The sequence below is a fragment of the Cricetulus griseus genome, chromosome 2 (assembly GCF_003668045.3).
Source record: "Cricetulus griseus strain 17A/GY chromosome 2, alternate assembly CriGri-PICRH-1.0, whole genome shotgun sequence".
In the NCBI taxonomy this organism is placed as follows: Eukaryota; Metazoa; Chordata; class Mammalia; order Rodentia; family Cricetidae; genus Cricetulus; species Cricetulus griseus.
The window spans coordinates 346081124-346102000 of NC_048595.1; the positions used below are offsets into that span (position 1 = coordinate 346081124).

The following is a 20877-nucleotide window of genomic DNA, read 5'->3' on the forward strand; positions in this document are numbered from 1 at the left end:
TTAAACTTTTATAAAGTTGTCCAGAATTCCATTTGTTAGGTCATGTATACAAAATCTAAATTAGGGTTTTTATGTGTTGTGTGTATACAAGAATTTAAAACAGAGATTTTTAAACAAACTTGTCATTACATTCATTAATCTCATGCAGGATTTTTCACTGTGTACCCAGATTGGTGTACATACAGGTAAACTTGGGGGGTGGGGAGGTACATGAAAACTTAAAATAAAAGTTAAACAAACATATACAGAGACAATTACTGCCATAGTCAAATCCTGTATTTATTTCTATTCCCCCAATTTGAAAGTATCTCTGAAACTAGGCAAGGACAGCTACATTTTAATTGAACAATTTAGTGAACACTTGTCTGTATTTGAGTAGATGCTGTACATTTTACAGTGAGGAATAGAAGAGACCCTCTAACTAACTCCGATGATCACTGAGATCTGAACCATGGTCTTAAATAGTACAATGACAATAGCAGAAGGATGGTCTCGCATGAAAGAAAGCAATGGGAGTAAATTCATGTTACTTACTCATCTTGCAACCTTGGGAAACTTAGTTAAATTCTCAGAGACCATTTCTTTATTCATAATAGGAATAATAATGGTATTTCATTTACAAGTAGTTGGCTCTAAAAATTACTGAAATAATGCATGCAAATCTAGAAGGATCTAGCTTAGGGAAAGCCTTCTGTAAGTTACTGTTATGTTTGTAAATATGAAGGACTCAGAAGGTGGATTTTTTGAAAATGGAAAGATTTGGGTTTGAATTTTGACTTTCCTATTAATTAGCAAATTAATTAAGCCATGCTAGACTCCATCTGTCCCCTGCAACAGTTTTCATAATAATTAACTTTGCCAGTTATTCTTCCCCTAATGGTCCCTTAAATGCTGGGGGCTTTGGGCTTGTTTCTCAGCTCCTTCCCTTCCATATTTCATGGTTTATCTTTAAGTGAGGTCATCTTTTTTTTGTTTGTTTTGTTTTTTCACGCATGCAGCTACTACCTATGAGCAACTGCCATCAATGCCCAGGGTGTCTGGCCATTTCCTTGAGATGTGTTTCAAGGATGAGATGATTTCAAGGATGTATTTGCCTCCTGGACAAGTCTCTTAGCCTTTTATACTCAGTACATCCCAACTGACCTCATCACCAATCCCACAAATACTTCCCTACTCCTGTGTGTCTCATATCTGTAAAGACCACCAGAATGTCATCCTGGAATGTACTTGACAATGACTCTGCTGTCTCCCTACCTCTTGCATATATCTTGACTCAATTATTTATTGTTTCCACCACCATTTCTCTTTGTTATACAAGTGTGTGTTTGTGTGTGTATGTGCGCATGCTTGGGCGCATACTTTCTTCTCTTTATTTTCCTGTCACTAGACCAACTTTCCAATCACATCAACATGGAAGATGCCACCATTCTACTTAAATCCTGTTTTCTTGGGACAAAGCCCTTTACATGGCAGCTTTTTCCCCTCTTCTTATCTTCATTTGCCTCCATCCTCTCTGAACAAGGCTTTGTTCTCACCACACTCTACTCCATGTGGTTTTTGAGAACACACTTGTCTCTTTCATAGATAAGTCTTTCTCAGGATGGTCCCCCTTGGCATAAATCCATTTTAGAATTTTTAACTGGTTAATCCAGTATACTGAGTATAACTTTGCCAGGACTGCTTAATCTTCTCTTTCCAGGGAAGCCTCCCTTATGTTGCTAGTCTAAGATTCTCCTCCTACGTACTCTCAACATATTTCCCACTGAACCATCAGCATATGTTTTTCAGATTTTTAAAATTTGAATTAGAAACAAGATTGTTTTACATGACAATCCCAGTTCCCTTGTCCCTCCCGTCCTCCCCTACCACTCCCCCCAACTAAAACCCTACCTATCACATATCCTTTCTGCTACCCCTGGATGGTGAGGCCTTCCATAGGGTGTCATCAGAGTCTATCATATCCTTTGGGATAGGGCCTAGGCCCATCCTGGTGTGGCTTGGCTCAGGGAGTATTCCTCTATGTGGAATGGGCTCCCAAAGTCCACACCTGTGCTGGAAATAAGCACTGAACTACTATAGGAGGTCCCGTAGATTTCTGAGGTTTCCTCACTGAAATCCATGTTTCTGGGGTCTGGATCAGTCCCATGCTGGTAACTCAGCTATCAGTCTGGGGACCAAGAGCTCCCTGATGTTCAGGTCAGCTGTTTCTGTGGGTTTCACCAGCCTGGTCTGGACCCCTTTGCTCTTCACTTGTCCCTCTCTGCAACTGGATTCCAGTTCAGTTCAGTGATTAGTTGTGGGTGTCTGCTTCTACTTCCACTAGTTGCTGGATGAAGGCTATAGGATGGCATATAAATCAGTCATCAATCTCATTATCTGGGGAGGGCATTTAAGGTAGCCTCTCCTCTGTTGCTTAGAATATTAGCTGGTGTCATCTTTGTAGATCTCCAGACATTTCCCTGGTGCCTGATTTCTCTGTAAACTTAAAATGTCTCCCTCTATTATGGTGTCTCCATTCTTGTTATCTTCTATTCTTCCCCTGACTCAACCTTTCTGCTCCCTCATGTCCTCTGCATCCCTCCTCTTCCCCCCTTCTCATTCTCCTAGCTCCCTATTCCCTCCTCCCATGCTCCCAATTTGCTCAGGAGATCTTGACCCATTCTCCTTCTCCAGGGGACCATGTATGTCTCTCTTAGGGTCCTCCTTGTTTACTAGCTTCTCTGGCAGTGTGGATGGTAGGCTGGTAATCCTTTACTCTATGTCTAAAATCCACATATGAGTGAGTACATACCATGTTTGTCTTTTTGTGATTGGGCTACCTCGCTCAGAATAGTTTCTTCTAGTTCCATCCATTCTTTTTTTTTTAATTTATAGCTGTTCTCATTTTATAGCTGTTTTCTTCACTACATCACATATCATGGAAGAAAGCATGGAATTGGTTGGTTCCTTCACTTCAGTAGTCTCAAGAGCCAACATACTGGGACATGATAGATCCTCAATAAGTGGTCGTTGCCAGCAACATAGGAGTGACTATTGTAAAGGTCGTCTTGGATAGGACTTCTATGACAAATGGAGGTTCTGGCACATAGCAGACAGTCAACAAATCTTCGTGTCCCCATCTGATTTCTTTTTGACCTTAGGAGAACTCTGGCTATCAAGACTATGCACAAATTCCCAAAAGTCGCTGGATAATTCAGCAATTACTATCACATAGCGGGCATATGGTCTGAGCTGAGCAATGCAAAGGAATAATTCAAGATACTGCCTTGGATCTAAATAGTTCCCTTCAATAATCACTTAACCCTCAATAAAATACCAAATAGAGCAGAGCAACAACATTACCTTGCTCTGTATTTGTTGACAGATGTAGAGCAGTTACAAATGCATTGAGAACCCCTGATCATGATAAATAGATTTGGTGTTGTTCAGAGGTCACCTGTCAGTGGTGAGGACACAGCCCTATTTAGTGAACTTTTTCATGTACCACCTGTTGTAGAAGAGAATAGAAAGTGCTCCAATTCACAGACACATTGCTCCATCATGAACTAATTTAATGCTGCCAACCAAGTCCATTTGAAAACATTTATTGGCCTAGATGGTTGCATTGGGCAATACATAAAATCATCTCATACATGGTTTTTATAAACTCGAAACTTAGGCTGGGGAACACTGACTCATAGGTAAAAGGCAGGGGATAAAATCAGAAATAAGACACAAGTCCCACTATTATTATTTAGGAATGATAAGGAAGCAGAGAACCTATAAACAGGGAGTGTGGGACAAGAGAATGCATAAACCCTTTGGTGGCTTAGGAAGGTGTCTTGGAGAAGCTCAGGTTACTGATGGGAGGAAAATGACTTCACTATCATGTGAGTGCGTGGCATGGTTTTAGGGCTGAGTGTGGGAGATGATGAGAGGCGGCGTTACATATGTGCCTGCAGTAATAAAACCCATAAAGTCAGCAAAAATAGTAACACTCCTTCTCTTGTGTTTCATGGTCACATTCTTTCTCACACTGCACTCAGATGTGCCAGGGATGTGGCACCTCTATTATTTTTTTATAGCTTATCCCTCAAGCCTTAGTCCCATTGAATACTAGGAACTCGCTATAGGTTAAGCATTGAGTCAAAAATTTGAGGCAATACAATAACGTCTGCTTGATTCAATAGTACAATCTCCTTGGATAACTGTTTCAGGCAAATTCCTGACTTTCTGCCTTCCTTCTTCTAGTTCTTTTAAAAGTGTTCTTTTTTCTTTTAAAAGTATTTCTGTTTGTTTTTTGCGTATGAATGTTTTGTTGGAATGTGTATATGTGCATCACATGTGTGCTTAGGGCTGCTGAGGGACAGAAGAAGGCACTTAATCCCCTGGAGTGGGAGTTACGGGCCACTGGGAACTGCCCCACAAGGGTACCCAAGCTTGGGTCCTCTGGAAGAGCAGCTGGCACTCTTAACCACTGAGCCATCTCACTACTCCCACGTTTACCTTTTGATATGTAAAGCAATCTCTGAGAGAATCTAGAAAACTCTGATTTTTTTTTTCTGACAAAACTTAGGAAGGAGCTGCCTGCATATCCTATGTTTCCTTTCCTGACCTGAACAAAAATGTGTTTCCTATATACTTTCAATAAAAGAATTAGCTTCCTTGACAGTGAGGATAGTTTACTTTCAAAATAGTATCTAATATGACTCATCTTTTGCAATTGTTCTGGCTGCGATTTTGGAAAAGGCTATTAAGTTCATACTATAGCAGTACTTTTGAGGATTTTGCTAACTTTTATTATCCTGTGGATCTTTACATTTGGTTGTATGGACATTTACTGAGGACATCACTGAGTCAAGCAATATTATAAGTGCTGAGTTGCAAAAATCTACTTTCTTGTTTCTGTAATCAACAACACTATTGTCACTTTGCTCTCTACAACAAAATGTTTGGGGTTGCCTAACTTCACAAAGGATGCTTAACAGTAGATTCTTGGTTCTCACCCCAGTCTCTAGTAGCACCTTCTCAAGTTATGGTAACCAAAAATGTCTGCAGGTTCCTAACCAAGCATAAAGTTGAGATTGTCTATCTATCTATCTATCTATCTATCTATCTATCTATCTATCTATCTATCTATCTATCTATCTATCTATCCATCTATCCACCCATCTATCTTCTTCTTCTTCATCTTCTTCTTCTTCTTCTTCTTCTTCTTCTTCTTCTTCTTCTTCTTCTTCTTCTTCTTCTATCTAATCTATCATCTACCTACTTATCTTAATATACTATTCTTTCATCTATTGATTTATTGTTCTACCATTCATCTATTCTTCCATCAATCTATCATCTATTGTCATTTATAGATCTATCTGTTTGTCTTTCTATTCTTCCAAATTTCTTCTCAATGTGTACCCTGTAAATTCCAATACACCAGAACAATACAATAAAGGGCTCTGCATTGCTGAGGTTCTGCATGGCCCCACCCAATTCAATATTTTATCTCCTGTTAGATTTAATAACTACTGAAACAGGTCTTGTGTTATGTGGAAGAGGATTTCTGACAAAGTGCTAAAAGCGAAAGAATTTTAAGTCAAGGCAGGAGAAATTTATTAATTCCCTTGACATTTATCTTTACACCCAATACCTTGAATTTAATGTCAAAAGAACCAAGCAATTTTAAACGAACAAAACTTTAGTGTTACAATAGTTGTGATAGGCAGGATATTGGTCTTCCTTGTCCTAATTCCCAGGACCCATCACCTGTTGCTCTGTGTAGCAAAAGCACTTTGTGTGTGTGACTAAGATAAGGATCCTAAGATGGGAGGGTGAGGGGTGTTATCTTGGATTACCAACGTGAGCACAGAGTGAAAAAGAGTCCTGGGGAGGAAAGGAAGGCAAAAGGAAATTCCATGAAATCAGAGGGGCATAGCTGTGGGAGAATTTGAAAATGCTAACTATGATGTTGACTTTGAAGATGGATGAGGAAGCTATAAACAAAGAAATTCAAGGTCCAGAAGTGGCAGGAAAACAAATTCTCTCTGGTACCCTCCAGAAGGGTTCTAGGTTGGCTGTGAACCCACTATGCAGCCCAGGCTGGCCTCTCACTCATGGTAATCCTTCTGCTTCAGCATACTGAGTGCTGAGATTACAGATGTGAGCTACCATTCCTATCTCCAGAGGCACATCTTGCAGCATCATTACTCACACAGATGACCTCTAAGACTGCAAGGGGATACTACTGTGTAGCTCAAAGTCACCAAGTTTATGGCAATTTGGAATAGCAGCAATAAAAGCCAAGAAAAGGATTCCCTATTTTTGGAATTCATAGTGAGCTAAACTGTACATAGTGCTTTAAACATCCCTGTGAAAGAGGGTAGAAGCTTAGCCCTCACTGGATGCTTGCCATGTGTCAGGCATGGCAGAGAGACCCTTTGGGTGTTATATCACTTAATAGTTGTATTGCTTCCAGGAGATTCTCTCTCTCTTTCTCTCTCTCTCTCTCTCTCTCTCTCTCTCTCTCTCTCTCTCTCTCTCTCTCTCTCATATCCAGAATTGGCAATTGAGGTCAGAGGGGTTAAGTGATTCACTTAGACTTACAGGGAGAGCCAGGAATGTTACCACGATAGACATGCCTGTTTCTGAAGTCTATGCTTGTTTTCATTAGCCCATATTGCCAAAGCAGCACCCACAATGACTGCATACATTTGGGATTCATTTAATATCTTAGGCCCCAGGCTAAGTGATTTGTAAATTTTATTGGCATAAATGATACAAACTGTAATAGATGTTATTGTTCATTTGGGATTTATCAATTAAACAAATGCCTGTTTGGTTTATTAACCACACAAAGTTATTTTCCAAAAAAGGCATTGTTTATTGCTTTTTGCTCGGCTCCTGAAGTCAAGGTCTTTCTTGTCTTGGCAGACTATGACATTAGTCTCAGCTCCTGCTTAGTCTAACATTTTCATTTTCAAAAGCCAGTGGTAAATCATGCTGCGAGCCAGATACCCAGTCAAAAATTGATTTAGTAAAGCACTGTACCTCACCAGCTATAATCCTATCTTTTGGCCTCAGAGTATAATCTCTTCAGCCATTTGCCAAATCTAAGGATACACATTCATGTTCACACACACACACACACACACACACACACACACACACACACACACACACACAAATGCACACTGCCCTCTATTTTTCCTTCTCTCTGACACACATGCCTTATAAAAAAACATCAATAGATAAAATACAGATACTTGAAACTAATGGACTTTCCCTAAAATGCATTGTTCTTGAAAGGCACAAAGTAAGTTGGATATTATATTCTTCTTTGCCGACCCTGGCTCAGTACCTAAAATGTTAAGCTCTGTCTTTATAAAAGCAGTAGTTTGCCGGAGGGAGGGATCATTTCTTCCTCAAATTCATAGCTCTCAAGCATCCTGAATGTGCTCAATAAATGGTGTTTAAATTGAATTTCACAACCTGATGGTGAAGTCAAGGAGGTAATGGGGGGCAGTTCTAGGAAGAAGGATTTGAGCTCGCTCTTAAGTTTTCTTGCTTTGGAACAAGCTTTGAGCTCTGCCCCCTTCAAGGGCACTAACTGTGGAAGATCAGTGAAGAACCACTGGTCCTGCCTGACCGCCATGCTGTCAGGTCTACTGTGTTGCTAGTGTCCTGAGTGTGAATGCTATTCTCACTGGTTTCCAACTTCTCAGCGTTTGTGCTATTATTGCTTTGCTTGTCACATGTGGACAATAGTCTTTATTATGCTACCATCTTCTCAAACATGTGAAATAAGCAGAAAGCATTATTATATGTGACTATGTGATAACACATGGATTCTGGCCTCAGTGTTAGTGTTCAACTGGTGACAACCTGTGGTCACCTGAGATCCCAGCTCCTCACACATCAAAAGGCTGAATCATTCTCAGCTGAATGAGTGTTGACACGGGGCACTCTCATGTGCTCACACACAGAAGAGTAGTTCACAAACTTGACCCTTGTACCAAAAGAGGAGCTATTCCCCTTGTTCCTAATGTTGCTACAATTTTCCTGCAATGAAGCTCTGCTCACAAACAATCCTGATGCCTCCTAACTTTTCATGGGATAATCTCTCGTCTGTTGCATTCTCTTTTCTGGTTCTTTCCATCTAGCACCTGCCCCTTCTTCAGGTGTTACTTGACAGTTTGCATGGCAGTCAAAACTGTGGCTGTCACATCACCATTTTACAACTCAAGCAAGTAATAGCTAGACCCTTGACAAGGCTAAACCTGAATAAAATACTGCCATTCAAGTTTGCTGACATCATTTAATTTTCTTGGCTTGATTTAAAAACTCCTTTACTGTAAAAGGCAGGTGGAAAGGCAATCATCAAGATCATAGCTTTATTCCAATATGAATAGCTAGTCCCCTTCCCCCTTTATATAGTTGGGAAAATAGCTAGAACATGCACTATGCAAGAATGTTAAGAGTGACATGCTTTATCTGGTATTTAGAGGGGAAGTTAGGTTTCTACAGGGTATATAATTTATTGTTTTTCATCTCTGCCACTGTCATGGCTACCATTACCACTGCTGCCCCTACCACCACTTTTATCACCATCACCACCACCACCTCCACCACCTCCACCACCACCACCACCACCATGGCCACTGCTGCCAAAACCAAACCAAACCAAACCAAACCAAACCAAACCAAACCAAACCAAACCAAACCAAACCAACCTGAGGCTATATTAAGAAAGGAAATGAGCCAGGTCCTTACATTTTACAACATTTGATAATATGTTGATGCTCTAAATCATTGTATTTAAAGATAAGAGTTTTCTTTGCACGTCTTCCTTTCTGTTCCCTTGTAATTGTACTTACAGTGGGAGAATGGTTTAAGATGTGACTACCTAGAAACACTTTTTTTTTCCTGTGAGAACTCTAAATATATTGGTTACATATGCAGTTGGTGTTAGTCATGGAGATGTTTTCTGTCCCTGCACTATCACATTGCTCTCCATAGCTGACGTTTTTTGGTGAAATATTGCCATTGGCATTCTCAGCTCCTCCACAAGTTCTCTGATAATGTCTCGTGAATTGTCTGCACAAAGTAGCTCCTTAGGATTCTGTGTATGTGTGTGTGTGTGTGGGTGTATTTGTGCATGTGGAAGTCATAGGATAATCTTGAGTGTCATTCTTTAGGCACCATCCACCTGTGTGTGTGTGTGTGTGTGTGTGTGTGTGTGTGTGTGTAACATATGTATGCATATGCATGAGGTAACCACTGTCCTGCTCCATCACTCTCTACCTAGCTTTATCCCTTGAGATAGGGACCAGCAGGTGCCACCATGTTTGGCTTAGTTTTTCCCTTTTCAAACTTGGGAAGCACTTCACTTACTAAGCCATCTCGCCAACCTGCTTCTTAGGAATTTTAAGAACAAAAATTTACTCCTATTGGCCAACTCTGACTTTCTCTGGTTTTGTTTCCAACTTTCTTCTACTAAGACTTTAAATATTGTCTAATTTTTGTCTGTTAGTTATAAAGGAACTGATTTGTATGACACAATATTACTTGTTGTATACTCTCTTATTATTTTTCTTGTATATGCACATCTAACTCTGCTGCTTTTGGTCTTTCTGGTTTACACAGAGGGAGCCTGAACTTTCTCCTATGGTATTGTAAATATATGTGTATTCTTCTGATGTGAAATATAGAGGTGGTTTCCGTAGAAAGACCTTCCTAAAAATTTGGTTTATGTATTTATTATCTAATACTTCCTCAGGCTTCAAAACAATTTAGTCAGTTGTCAACCAAATAACACAAAATAGTATAACTTTAGGCTCACCTCCATGAACTGGGAGGTGTGAGAGCAAAAATCTAGTATCATGTCAATGGTTACTTATACTGTGTCATTACTTTATATCAGTGGGACATGGAGTGGATGCTAAATGTTCTCCATTCATGGACACACAGATAGTAACTATGGGAAATAATAATAGTGTTAATTAGTCTGGTTATAGTTACCATTTCAGTGGATATATACATAAAACTTCCTTTTGTATTCCATATATATATAGTGATGTGCTTGTATGTGTGTGTATGCGCTTATGTGTGTGTGCTGTGGCATACGTGTGGAGGTCAGAGCGTGCCCTCAGTTGACTTTTCTTGAAACTGGGTCTCTTGTTTGTTACTGAGTATATCAGGCTAGCTGGCCCGTGGCCCTGCAGAGAGTCTCCTGACTCTGTTTTCCATTTCTGTAGGAACACTGGCATTACAGACACACACTACCCCATCTGGAGTCCTGGGGATCTGAACTCAGATCCCTACACTTGCACAGGAAGTGTTTTACCCCTGAGCAATCACCTTAGCCCTTCTACACAATTTTTAGTTGTGAATCATACTTCAGTTAAGCTGGAAAAAATTAGGAGGCAATTTGTTTTTAAACAAAAAATTTAAATTCCAATCATAATGCATCAATAGAATAATAAGTACATTTAAGAAAAGCACTAAAGCTATGGTAGTCAGTGTTGAGATAATAAGTTGGATTTTTATCTTTGGGGGACACTGTAGTTTAATTCAACTAATATTTGGCTTTCTGTGATGAACAGGTCTGTGCTATGCACCATCGGGAACAGAAAAATTAATAAGCCATCCAGTGTGAGGTTTTGCAGAGTTTACAAAGATATAAGTTTCAAAAGTATAAATTTAATATCTGAAATAAAATTGAAAGAGCAGTCTGTGACTGAATAGAGAACACTATTCCATAAATTTAAGGTCAAAGTTCATCTTACACAAGGCATCAATTATTTTGCTTTTGAGAAGGTGAACTATCGAGATAATTAAAAGATTAAATCAGCACTAAGTTTTCACAATAAAACTCCAGTTCAATAATAAGTAGATTATAATATGTAAAAACTTAACTTGCATTATTATGATTCAAGTGTAGAAATCATTTTTGAGGGGGTCAGATGCCTTAAACATTTTATAGTAGTAAGAAAGAAGGCCTGGTCTTACTTTAACATTTCCTGACAACTGAAGAAATGGAAACTTTAAAGGATGGCACAAACTGATGGTTTTAGAATCAAATTATAAATATTACAGGGCAGAGTCTACAAAGTGAACCCCTTATTGTTGTCAGGCCCTTCTATGGTGCTTTGGGGGTGACTCACTCTCCTGTACATATCCCTCATCCATCCTCTGAAGGTGAATTTAATAAACTCATTGTTTCTCCAGGTTGATTTTGGTGGAATCACACCATGGTTTGTTGTTGGTTCCCCATAAGGCCAGAGTACATGTTTATTTATGTTTCCTTGGGGAAAACATTCCCCAAACAACTTCATGTTGCCATATGTACTTAGCATTCTGGATTGCTGTTGGCATGTCTCATCTCTATAGCCTTTGCTGCTCTGGTAACAGCTAGAAGCCCATGATATTTGACCTCACAGGATAACCCTGGGCATAACTACCTTTGTTTCTCCTTTGCCTTAATTTTCCTGCTCTTGGAAGGCAGGGATATTGATCTCCCCTTAAGTCCTTATTAGTAAGAAGGACGTGCCCGGTCTTTTCTAAGCCTTTCTGTGCTAAATTTATTTAATCCTCACCTCACTAACTTTGTTACTTCTGTCATTTAACAGCTGAGAGAATAAGGGACCAGAAGGAGGTTAAATATCATGCCCTGTATTGCACACATAGCCAGCAATGCAGCTGGGCTAAAACACAGGCAGAGTACAGCATTAACGCACACCCTCTAGTGAACGACTGAAATGGAATGAAGTTGAATGCCTGAAAATAGTTCTCTCCTCAACGTTATTTTTAAAATGCTGCAGTGGAATTTATCTTTTCAACTGCTTCCTTACCTCTAACCAACACTCTCTTTTTCTTTCATTTTTCTTTTTTTGAGGTGGGGGGGGCGCACAGCATTAAATTCTGCATCTAAAGTGGCATTTTGGGGTTTTTTGCCACACTCCCAATTGTGCTTACACCAACTAACCTACAATACTTAATGATACACTTCACATACACACATATTTTAATCTTCTTAAATCTATCTATATTTTCAAACACACACACACACACACACAAATACTACCGAGAGAACCTGCATGTTCCCTGAAAAGAGTCTGTTCTATGGCTCTTTCCTGCCCCGTCCTTATTTCAGTCTATAATTTCAAATTTGATTTCCTATACTGGCCTTTGAGAAAACCTGTTACATTTGCTTACTTATCAATAGTGGCAATGAAGGAATTGGAGAAATGGCTCAGTGGATAATAGCACTGACTGCTCTTGCAGAGGACCTGAGTTCAACTTCCAGTACCCACATGATGGCTCAAAACTATCTATAACTTCAGTTTTGGGGGATCTGATGTCCTCTTTTGGTCACCACGGTACTGCATGCACATGGAACACATGCAAGTTGTCAAAACATCCATACACATAAACATTAAAGCACATGGACAATCTTACTCTGTTATGGTAACATCTACATTTCACTTTAACCTCTGAAGTTTTGAAGTAACTATGAAACTTTTACTATGTGAATGAGGATTATATTTCATTTAACATTGGTTAGTCACAATATGAAATCTTACAAGGAGATGAAGTTTGCTACCAGCAATATGCACCTGCACAAAAACTCTCCTCTTTAAAGTCACGGTGGCACACTGAAATCTAAGCATAGCCTCTCTTGGAGAATGGCATCAAAAGGACCCATCTCCTAAATCTGTTTATTTTTTGGTAAAATGTGGTTGGAATGTACCTTTGACTAGAGAACCAAAGGTTCTCTCAATTTACACTTCTGAGTAGACTTCATCTGACTAGACCACACCTTTGGCCCTTCATGTCAATGGAAGTGAAGAAAACCAGTGTAACAAAACAGTTGTTGAAGAATATACTGACAATTGATTACACTAGGAATTTATTATTTGATTTTTGAAATGAAACTCACTCAAAAATCATAATTAGGGATTTTGGCTTGAAAAGAGATGTAAGTTGCACTGTTGGCATTCTGTATCCTGATGATGTCATCTAGTGCAGAGAGCCCAGTGTGTGGTGTAAAGTGAACTCAGCTGCAAACCAAGCATTTTCATCTTGTAATAATAGTACCAAGTCAGGGCAACAAATAAAAATACTTTCCAGTGTTTACAAATAGAGAGCAGAGCATTTATATTATGAGCATGGGGGCATCTGTGACTGCCAATGACCGCCAGCTGTTTAGCTTAAGTTTCACAAGGGCAAAATAGCTACAGCAGCCAGGATCTGAACTCTTAACTCTCTTTTATTCTCCATGATCCCTTCATTCTGAACAGCAAATTGAATTCATGGAGGAAGCTCTCAGACTCCCCATCATAAAGGAATGGAAGTTGGAGGATTGGGGATTGCATCTCCATTTGTTTTCTATATGTTGCTCTGCTTGCTCTGCAGCCAGCACAGCTGAGCAGTTGCCTTTGGGTTCATGGTCAAGGTCAGATATTGAAAATTTCTGCTCTCTACTTGAGCTGCCAAGCACAGAGGAGAGTTTAAAAGTCAGAGGACTGCTGCCACACCCGGCAATTTCTCTGAGTCAAATAGCAGATTGAAGCTTTTTAAAAATTTTATTACTAATGTGGAATCAGTTGCTAGACAGTGGAAACAAAATGCAGATGGCTGCGGATATTGGCAGCTGGACGTGACCCCATGAAACTTTTTGAAGACTAATCAATGAATGAGTATATGCAGCCACTCTCTCTTAAATATATCAATGAGTTGAAATATAAAAATGTTAAATGACTGAGCATTAAATTTAAATGATGGAGAAGAAGGATGTTTCCAAGGCACTTGCCCTGAGTCAGAGAGGAAAGATTGTCACAGGCCATTGAACCAGAATAGAAGTTTAGAGGTTATCAAGGGGAAGAAAAGACCTTGAAAAAAATCACGGTGACCAGAAAGATCACTAATTTTGTCTAACTGTAAAATGCTGACATGCTGTAACCATTTTAAATATCACTGGTGTTCTGGAAATGACAGTCAAGAAGGAGGGATGCACATTTGGGTTTGTGTAGCCCTTTAAAAAGCCGTCTTTCTGGGCGTTGGTGGCACATACCTTTAATCCCAGCACTTGGGAGGCGGAAGCAGGCAGATCTCTGTGAGTTCGAGGCCAGCCTGGTCCACAGAGCGAGTGCCAGGATAGGCTCCAAAGCTACACAGAGAAACCCTGTCTTGAAAAACCAACCAACCAACCAACCAACCAACCAACCAACCAAAAGCTGTCTTTACAACAGTCCTCTCTCTGCACTTAGATTGTAATCAGTTAGTTCCCAGGGTGGTGCCAAATGGTAAGGCATGTTCTTTTTTTATTGTTATTTTTACTTTTTAAATTTATGCTCCAAAATAGACTGTGAAGTAGTACACATATGACAGAGGAGAAATAATGTAATCCATAGGTGATCTGGCAATAGATTCTGCCTGCTAGGGTCCTAACAGTGTGAGATCAGGGGCTGAAAAGCTCAGCTTCTCTGACCCTTGGCTGACCAGTGTGTAAAACAACAACAATAAATAGTATATTGTACACACCAGCTTTACAGTCTGTTTCCAGATGCTGTAATAGAATGCCTGAACCTGGGGGATTTAAGAAGAGAAGTTTATTTAGTTTATAATCCTGGAGGATGGGAAAAGCCAAGAAAAGATCATGAGAGATTCTGCATGGCTCTGGTGAGGACCTTGTCATGCTTCAACCTGCAGCACGGAGTGGAAAGGCAAGTAGCTGTGGGAGGAAGAGGGAGGCAAATGGGGACAGATGTTTTATAGGAACCTACGTTTGTGGCTGCTAACGCATTTTCCTGTGAGCTACATTAATTCCCTTGGGAAGTTAGAGTTGCCACAATCGAAACCATTCTTAGAGACCCCGGAACCTCTCAATACCATTCCATTGGCCAACTTTGGCATGAGTTTTGGTGGGGACAGAATGCAGCAGGGCCAGTACAGCAAAAACACTGAAAGTGCTGGGCAGAGAGTCTGGGCCAAAGTGATGCTCAGAAAATGCCAGCTCTGGCCTCATTTTGATCTGACACTGCTGCTATTCGGAGCAACAAGTGGCTGAGAGATGCTCTGAATTGCCTATTGAATTAGTGCCAGGAGGTTTCCTCTTTAGCTTATGCTCTCTCCAAAAGTGACACTAACATGGGAATGAGAGATATTGGTGCCTTAAAATATTGATAAAATATTGCTTGGTGTTTACTAAATTTGGACCACATAATTATAGAAACAAATAATTGCTCATCCCTAATTTTAAAGGTGTGTTTGGCTGAGGGCGTTTATTTTTATGGGTTGTTAAAACATTACTGTCTAATTACCAGGAGAAGAATGGCTTCTGGAATTGGGTAGACATTAATTTTAAAGACTCAAGAGACAGCCCAATCAGGACCATTAAGGCCTCAAATAGAACCTAAAATTTCATGATATTAATGTACACAGCAGATCAGTTATTGGGAACTCTTTCCCCTCCCCCCACCAAGAAATTTACTAATTTCCCCAAAGGTAACAGAAAAATATTTCTAAACATACACGGTGCACTAAAATTCCACAAATACAGACCTCCTGTCATGCTACTAAAAGGAACCATACTTCAGATACTTATAGCAGTCTATCGCTTGTGGATGTCGTGTGCAGGCTAAAGAACAACCTACAAGATCAAGTGGATGAAATTTGCCACAGGCTATGTAGAATGTGTGAAGCTTTTGTAGAAAGGTAGGGCAAATTTGGAGATAAAGAACAAAACAAAACACACACACACACACACACACACACACACACGAACAAAACAAAACAAGGCCCTCTACACACAAGGTTCATCTTTGACTGGTGAATGCATCCATCTTCAAAATCTGGCCTCTGACTATAGCTACCCATTCTTTTCTGGTATAGAATGCTCTCAAATGGATATGAAAAAGGAAATACTAGATTCTGTGAAGCTGGCCCAGGGGTATGGGGATTTCTGGGAAGGAAGAATTGAAACGATTTCTTCCCCATTTTCCGTTAAGTTTACATAAGCCAGAGATCATACTGAGTAAAGTCAAACACTCTCCCTTCACCCTCTAACAAAAACCATGCACTTGTGTTTCCTGGATCATCACTTCACGTTCTTGGTTGTCGAGTCTCTAACGTTTGGACTCTTCAGACTTCTGACTTTTGCCCTTTTCATGTCTGCAGGCAATTACCCAGGAGGGCTAAGCAACTTTCCCTCTTCACTGAGCACTAACTCCCACTCTGTCTTGACTATGGGGTCCACTCTCACCTTCTCTAGGGGGGCTTTGCTGAACCTCAAAGCCTGGCTGCCCTCACTCCTTTATTTTCCCATTTTCTCTGTGGGTGTCACTTTGCCACTGAACTGGACGATTCTGCTATCATGACTGGCGGTTGTATCCCCTAGGGCTGTGGTTCTGGAAATTGACAACATGTCAGAGTCATTAGTGCTTAATTAAAAGCCAACTAATTCAGAATCTCCAAGGAGTAGAGACCAGAGCAAGGCATCTTTAAAAGTAGCAGTTCTCAAACTTTTAAACTGCCAAACTGCTCACCTGGGGACTCCGATTCAGTGACAACTAGGTAGAGCCTGAGAATCCTTTCCAACGAGGTCTGATGGATGATTCTTTGCTGAAGCACCCCAAGATTGCTCCCCCCAATCAGTCATTTACTTATACCTGGATACATGTTTCTGCTCACACATTGCTACTGCACTTAGGCCTCTTCCTTCATATCCTGCTATCTCTAGATGCCGCCACAAATTTAGGTTTTCCCCCATAAGTGCAATCTGGCTCTGCCTTGTTCTTGTGTTTATGTTAAGCTTATAGAATATAGCAGAAGGCTGCAGAACATGAGGACAAGAGGAAAAATGTCACGGCTGCTCCTTGCTTCCCAGTATGGATCTCATGGTTCCTTCATTACTGGCCCAGCCTTGGTCTCTTTCCTTGCTGGCTCTTGTAAACTTATGTGCCTGTACCCTCTTCACTTTCTACTTTCTGCCTCACATTTTCATTCCTTCCCCACTGCCTCTCTGACCCACTTTGAACAGATCCACACAAATACAAGCAGATGAAAGCGAAGTATTTTCCTTCAACTTAAATACTGTTTGTTCAAGTCCATGACTTTTCCTCATTAAGTGCTTCTATCCTTCCCTGTGTAGATCTGATTCATCTCTTTCATTTTAGGCAAAACTATGCTAGGCTCTGAGTAATTACTGTTTGCAGCACTGATGACGCCACTAAAGTTTGTCTTACAGCCTCTGTGTAAGTTCACATGCTGACTTAACTACAGTTCATGCCTCCCAGAGCTCTCAACAAGGCTGCCTGGTTGCTGCAGGGCACTCAGAAGGAGTGCCCACCAATTTGCCATTACTAGCTAAAGGTAGTTCACAGATTTTACAGAAGGTGGCACTATATTCCTTTTGATGATGTCATACTGAGTGCTGGGATTCCTGTTAATGGCTGAGACTGGAAACATCTACAGTGTAAATGTCAGGGTAGAAAGGGCAACTAGGGGGTAAAATGCAATCTGTTTGAGAATGAGTTCAAAGCCATGTAAGTGACTGTGATTAAGAATAAAATAAAAATACTAGTTTTTGTTAACTTATATCTATTATCTTTTCAAAGGGCTACTGAGCTGTTAAGAGAAATTATTATTGAGTTGTTTTAGTCTATCTACTACATGAGACCATTAGATATTTGTTTCTGTCCAAGGCTAGCCTGAGAAACAGCCCTGTGACCTGAGAGAACTTTGGAATCTCTGCCTTAGTCCAGTGGGTTTTTTTTTTGTTGTTGTTGTTTGTTTTTGTTTTTGTTTTTGTTTTTTCTAAGGTTTCCAGACACAATTATTCTGGGATAGTCTCATCAGCTCTTTTCTCCCTAATTAGTTGAAATTAAAGGTTGTCCCATGTGTTGTCACACTGGAGGCCCATTGTGCTTCTCCCCTTCTTTTGCTTTTTTGGGGGGTGAGATTGAACCTGGGGCCTTGGCATGTTAGGCAAGCATTCTACCATTGAGCCACCTCCCCTGCCTTTTCTCTTTCTTTTTGTAAAATTTATTCTTATTTTCTTCTACTTCTAATTAGAATAAAGACCCATTTGTCTGTTGGCATCACATTACTGCAGAGATAGATCTGGAAAATAGCCATCTCAGCAGTTTGAGAATGACTCTTCCATCCCCTGCAGCACCCTGGGTGGAAGGACAATGTCAGTTCTTACTTTTGATATTTTTCTTCTCTCGTTATTATTCCCTCGAGTGTTATGATTTAAGGAGGAGAAAGGGCAGCAGAAAATGGCAGAAGACAATGAGGGGTGAGGAAGGGAAACTGTGTCTTGCTGCCAATAGACTATCCAGATCCAATGAGTGTGGGGAAAGCTACAGCTGTGAAGGGATTTCACCATTAATCATCACATTTTTCAGCCACTGAGATTTGCTAATTGCATTATTTTGCTTTTGCAGTGTTACAGAGCTCAATATTCAACCTCACTTCATTATACATAGACTTAGTGGGACACATACAATGAGGTTCTCAACATTTAGAGACTTCAAGCACACACTGTGTATTGGCCAATGGTGCTCATCTCTCTGGTGTTCCCCTGCAACTCCAGCTGGGGATGCAGCTGCCTGAACTTCCCCGGTGAAGAAACCAAAGCCCAGAAGGCTCATTTACCCATTCAGGGTCCTGGCAACTGGCAGTTTAGTGATGAAGTTTTGGACCTGTACATCCATAGCTGCAACTTTCCTCTAGCTATTTTCCCTATCACAATTACAAAAGTGAAACCCATTCTTGTGCATTCTTACCCATTGCTGCTGCTACCATCCTGGACTTCAAGAATCTGATGGTATCACAATTTGAGAAGGAAAAAAAGCAGGGGAGGGGATTTCAATCATTTTTTGACAAAGTGCTTTTTAAAGCTTAATCTTCTATGGTAATCATGCTATTTGCATTGTGAAAGCGCTTTAAAGATTAAAATAAAAACTATTACTCTATTAATACTGTGGCACAGAGGAAATGAAGTATAAGCAGGGAAGTATAAGCAGGAAAAGAAGTATATTCCTTAGTGGTCCCAGCAGGTGTTGAGTTGCAAAGCAAATCAGTGACAAGATCCTTGGGGCATCAGGGTTGCTGTTCACCAGGTCTCTGGATATTTTCCTCTCTTACTTTATTCCACATTAATAATTCACTGTACTGGAACATTGCCTGGCTACCTCAACCCAAGCCTCCTTCATTTATAGTGGTAAATACTTAAGGAGAATATTTGCACAGAGTTATTCAGGGGTATTTGATCACAGACTGAAAAGTGAACATGCAGCCTGAGGAATCTGCAAAATTTATGCTGTTTGCATGCTGTCCTGATGAAGGTGTTTTAAAATCAATCATAGGCAAGGGCATTTTATCATCCGTAAGATATGTGTGACAATTATTTTCTTATCCATACCACCTACTGAAATGCAGAATCTGCAAGCTATGGAGACCCTGGCTTGTCTTTTACATCTTTGCCTAGGTCAAATTTTCTTCAGCAAGATAGCTTGTGACATGAGTAGATGCCATGGACCAGTGAGTCTAGGACCTCACTCCTCACTCTACTTTCTAGTCAATAAAATGGTCTGATGTAGTTACCCAGAAATAGCACTTTTGTGTAACATGCATCTCTCGTCAATCTTGCTACAGTTAAATCCTAAGAATTTAAGATGCTTGGTTCTGGCCAATTATTTGGGATAAGACTAACCACTCCTACTTGAGGCAATAGTAACTGCTATATCTAACATCTGCGGCTGAGTTTGGCCAAGAAAAGGGAACTTTTGTTCTGAGAGCCAGGGGTGCATGGAGAAACAGAGTTAAGAAACAGTTAAAGTGACTCAGTCTCAGAATGTTTGCTTTCAAATTGAGAAAAAGGACTTGCTCTCCTCACAGCAAAATTGCTCCATTTCTATTTTTAATAGGCCCCACTTTACAGACTAGCTGGACCCCATTTTTCCAGCTAAAGTGAAAAATTAAAGGATTTATGATAATCCTCCGGTGGATGGTTGTGGGCGGTTCGTTTTCCACCAGAGCATTCGCTCTCTGTTGCACTGCTAATATTTCTCAGCTTCTTGCTACACTTTCATCCCTCAACTACTCAAGCGAGGAGAGAAAAAGTCTCACCAGATAAACAACCATTCATACCGTGTTGGGGAATAGTTTACACTCTCCCTATCTATTTCTTAGCAGTAACTTCTTGGGGCTTTTAAGTCTAGACTGTCAAAGCACCCAAAGGACTCCTACCTTGCCCACGTACTGATAATCGGATCCCGTGTATTCCTCCAGGAGGAAGAACTGATTCCACATCCAGCTCCTTTTCGAACGGCTCAGTTCATTCTTGCCATTTGCAGAGAGCTCCAAGGCCCTCCTCTTTGCTGGGAAGCCACTAGTCCTTTTAGATAACGGGCTGGAGAAAGTTGGGTAGGGCTGGCCGACCCAAAAGAGCAGCAAGATGTACCGGTAAGTTCTCATTCTGATGACAAGGCAGGCCGGCGAGTCTCTGGACAGTGAATTCCCCTTTCCTTAGAGCGTCTCTTTTCACTGCACAGGATCCAGTCTCATTCCTCCTCTCGTCTTTAGTGTTCTTTGCTTGGCTCTCAGGAGGTATCTGGAAAGAATAATAACGTATCAAGCAGTTTTAGAGATGCTTAAAATTCAGTGTTAGAGCAAATCGGCAGGAAAAAGAGCACGGAGATTTGAATAGCAAAATAACAACAAAAAAGTTGGCTATCAATTTTGAAAAGAGGAAAACAGTCTTTTAGGTACGTAGAATGGGATATACAGAATGGGAGGCACAAACCCAGCAGGAAATGCTCTTTCTGGTTTTCCTTTTATATCTCGCACAAATCCGACTTTAAGTAATAGCTTTGCTAGAGTTCAACACACCACGATGGA

At 40.4% G+C, this 20877-nt stretch overlaps 1 protein-coding gene across 2 annotated transcripts in view; it reads right to left on the reverse strand.

The window, feature by feature from the left end:
• Positions 1-20454, reverse strand: part of LOC100767269 (cadherin-6) — a 56366-nt gene extending 35912 nt beyond the window's left edge. Inside the window, exon 1 of one of the 2 annotated variants that reach the window (XM_035439146.1) lies at positions 20227-20454. In XM_035439146.1, coding sequence (XP_035295037.1) covers positions 20227-20454 — 228 coding nt within the window. The remainder of the gene's footprint in view (positions 1-20226) is intronic. The other variant, XM_035439147.1, reaches the window with a different exon arrangement.
• Between the last annotated feature and the right edge of the window lie 423 nt (positions 20455-20877).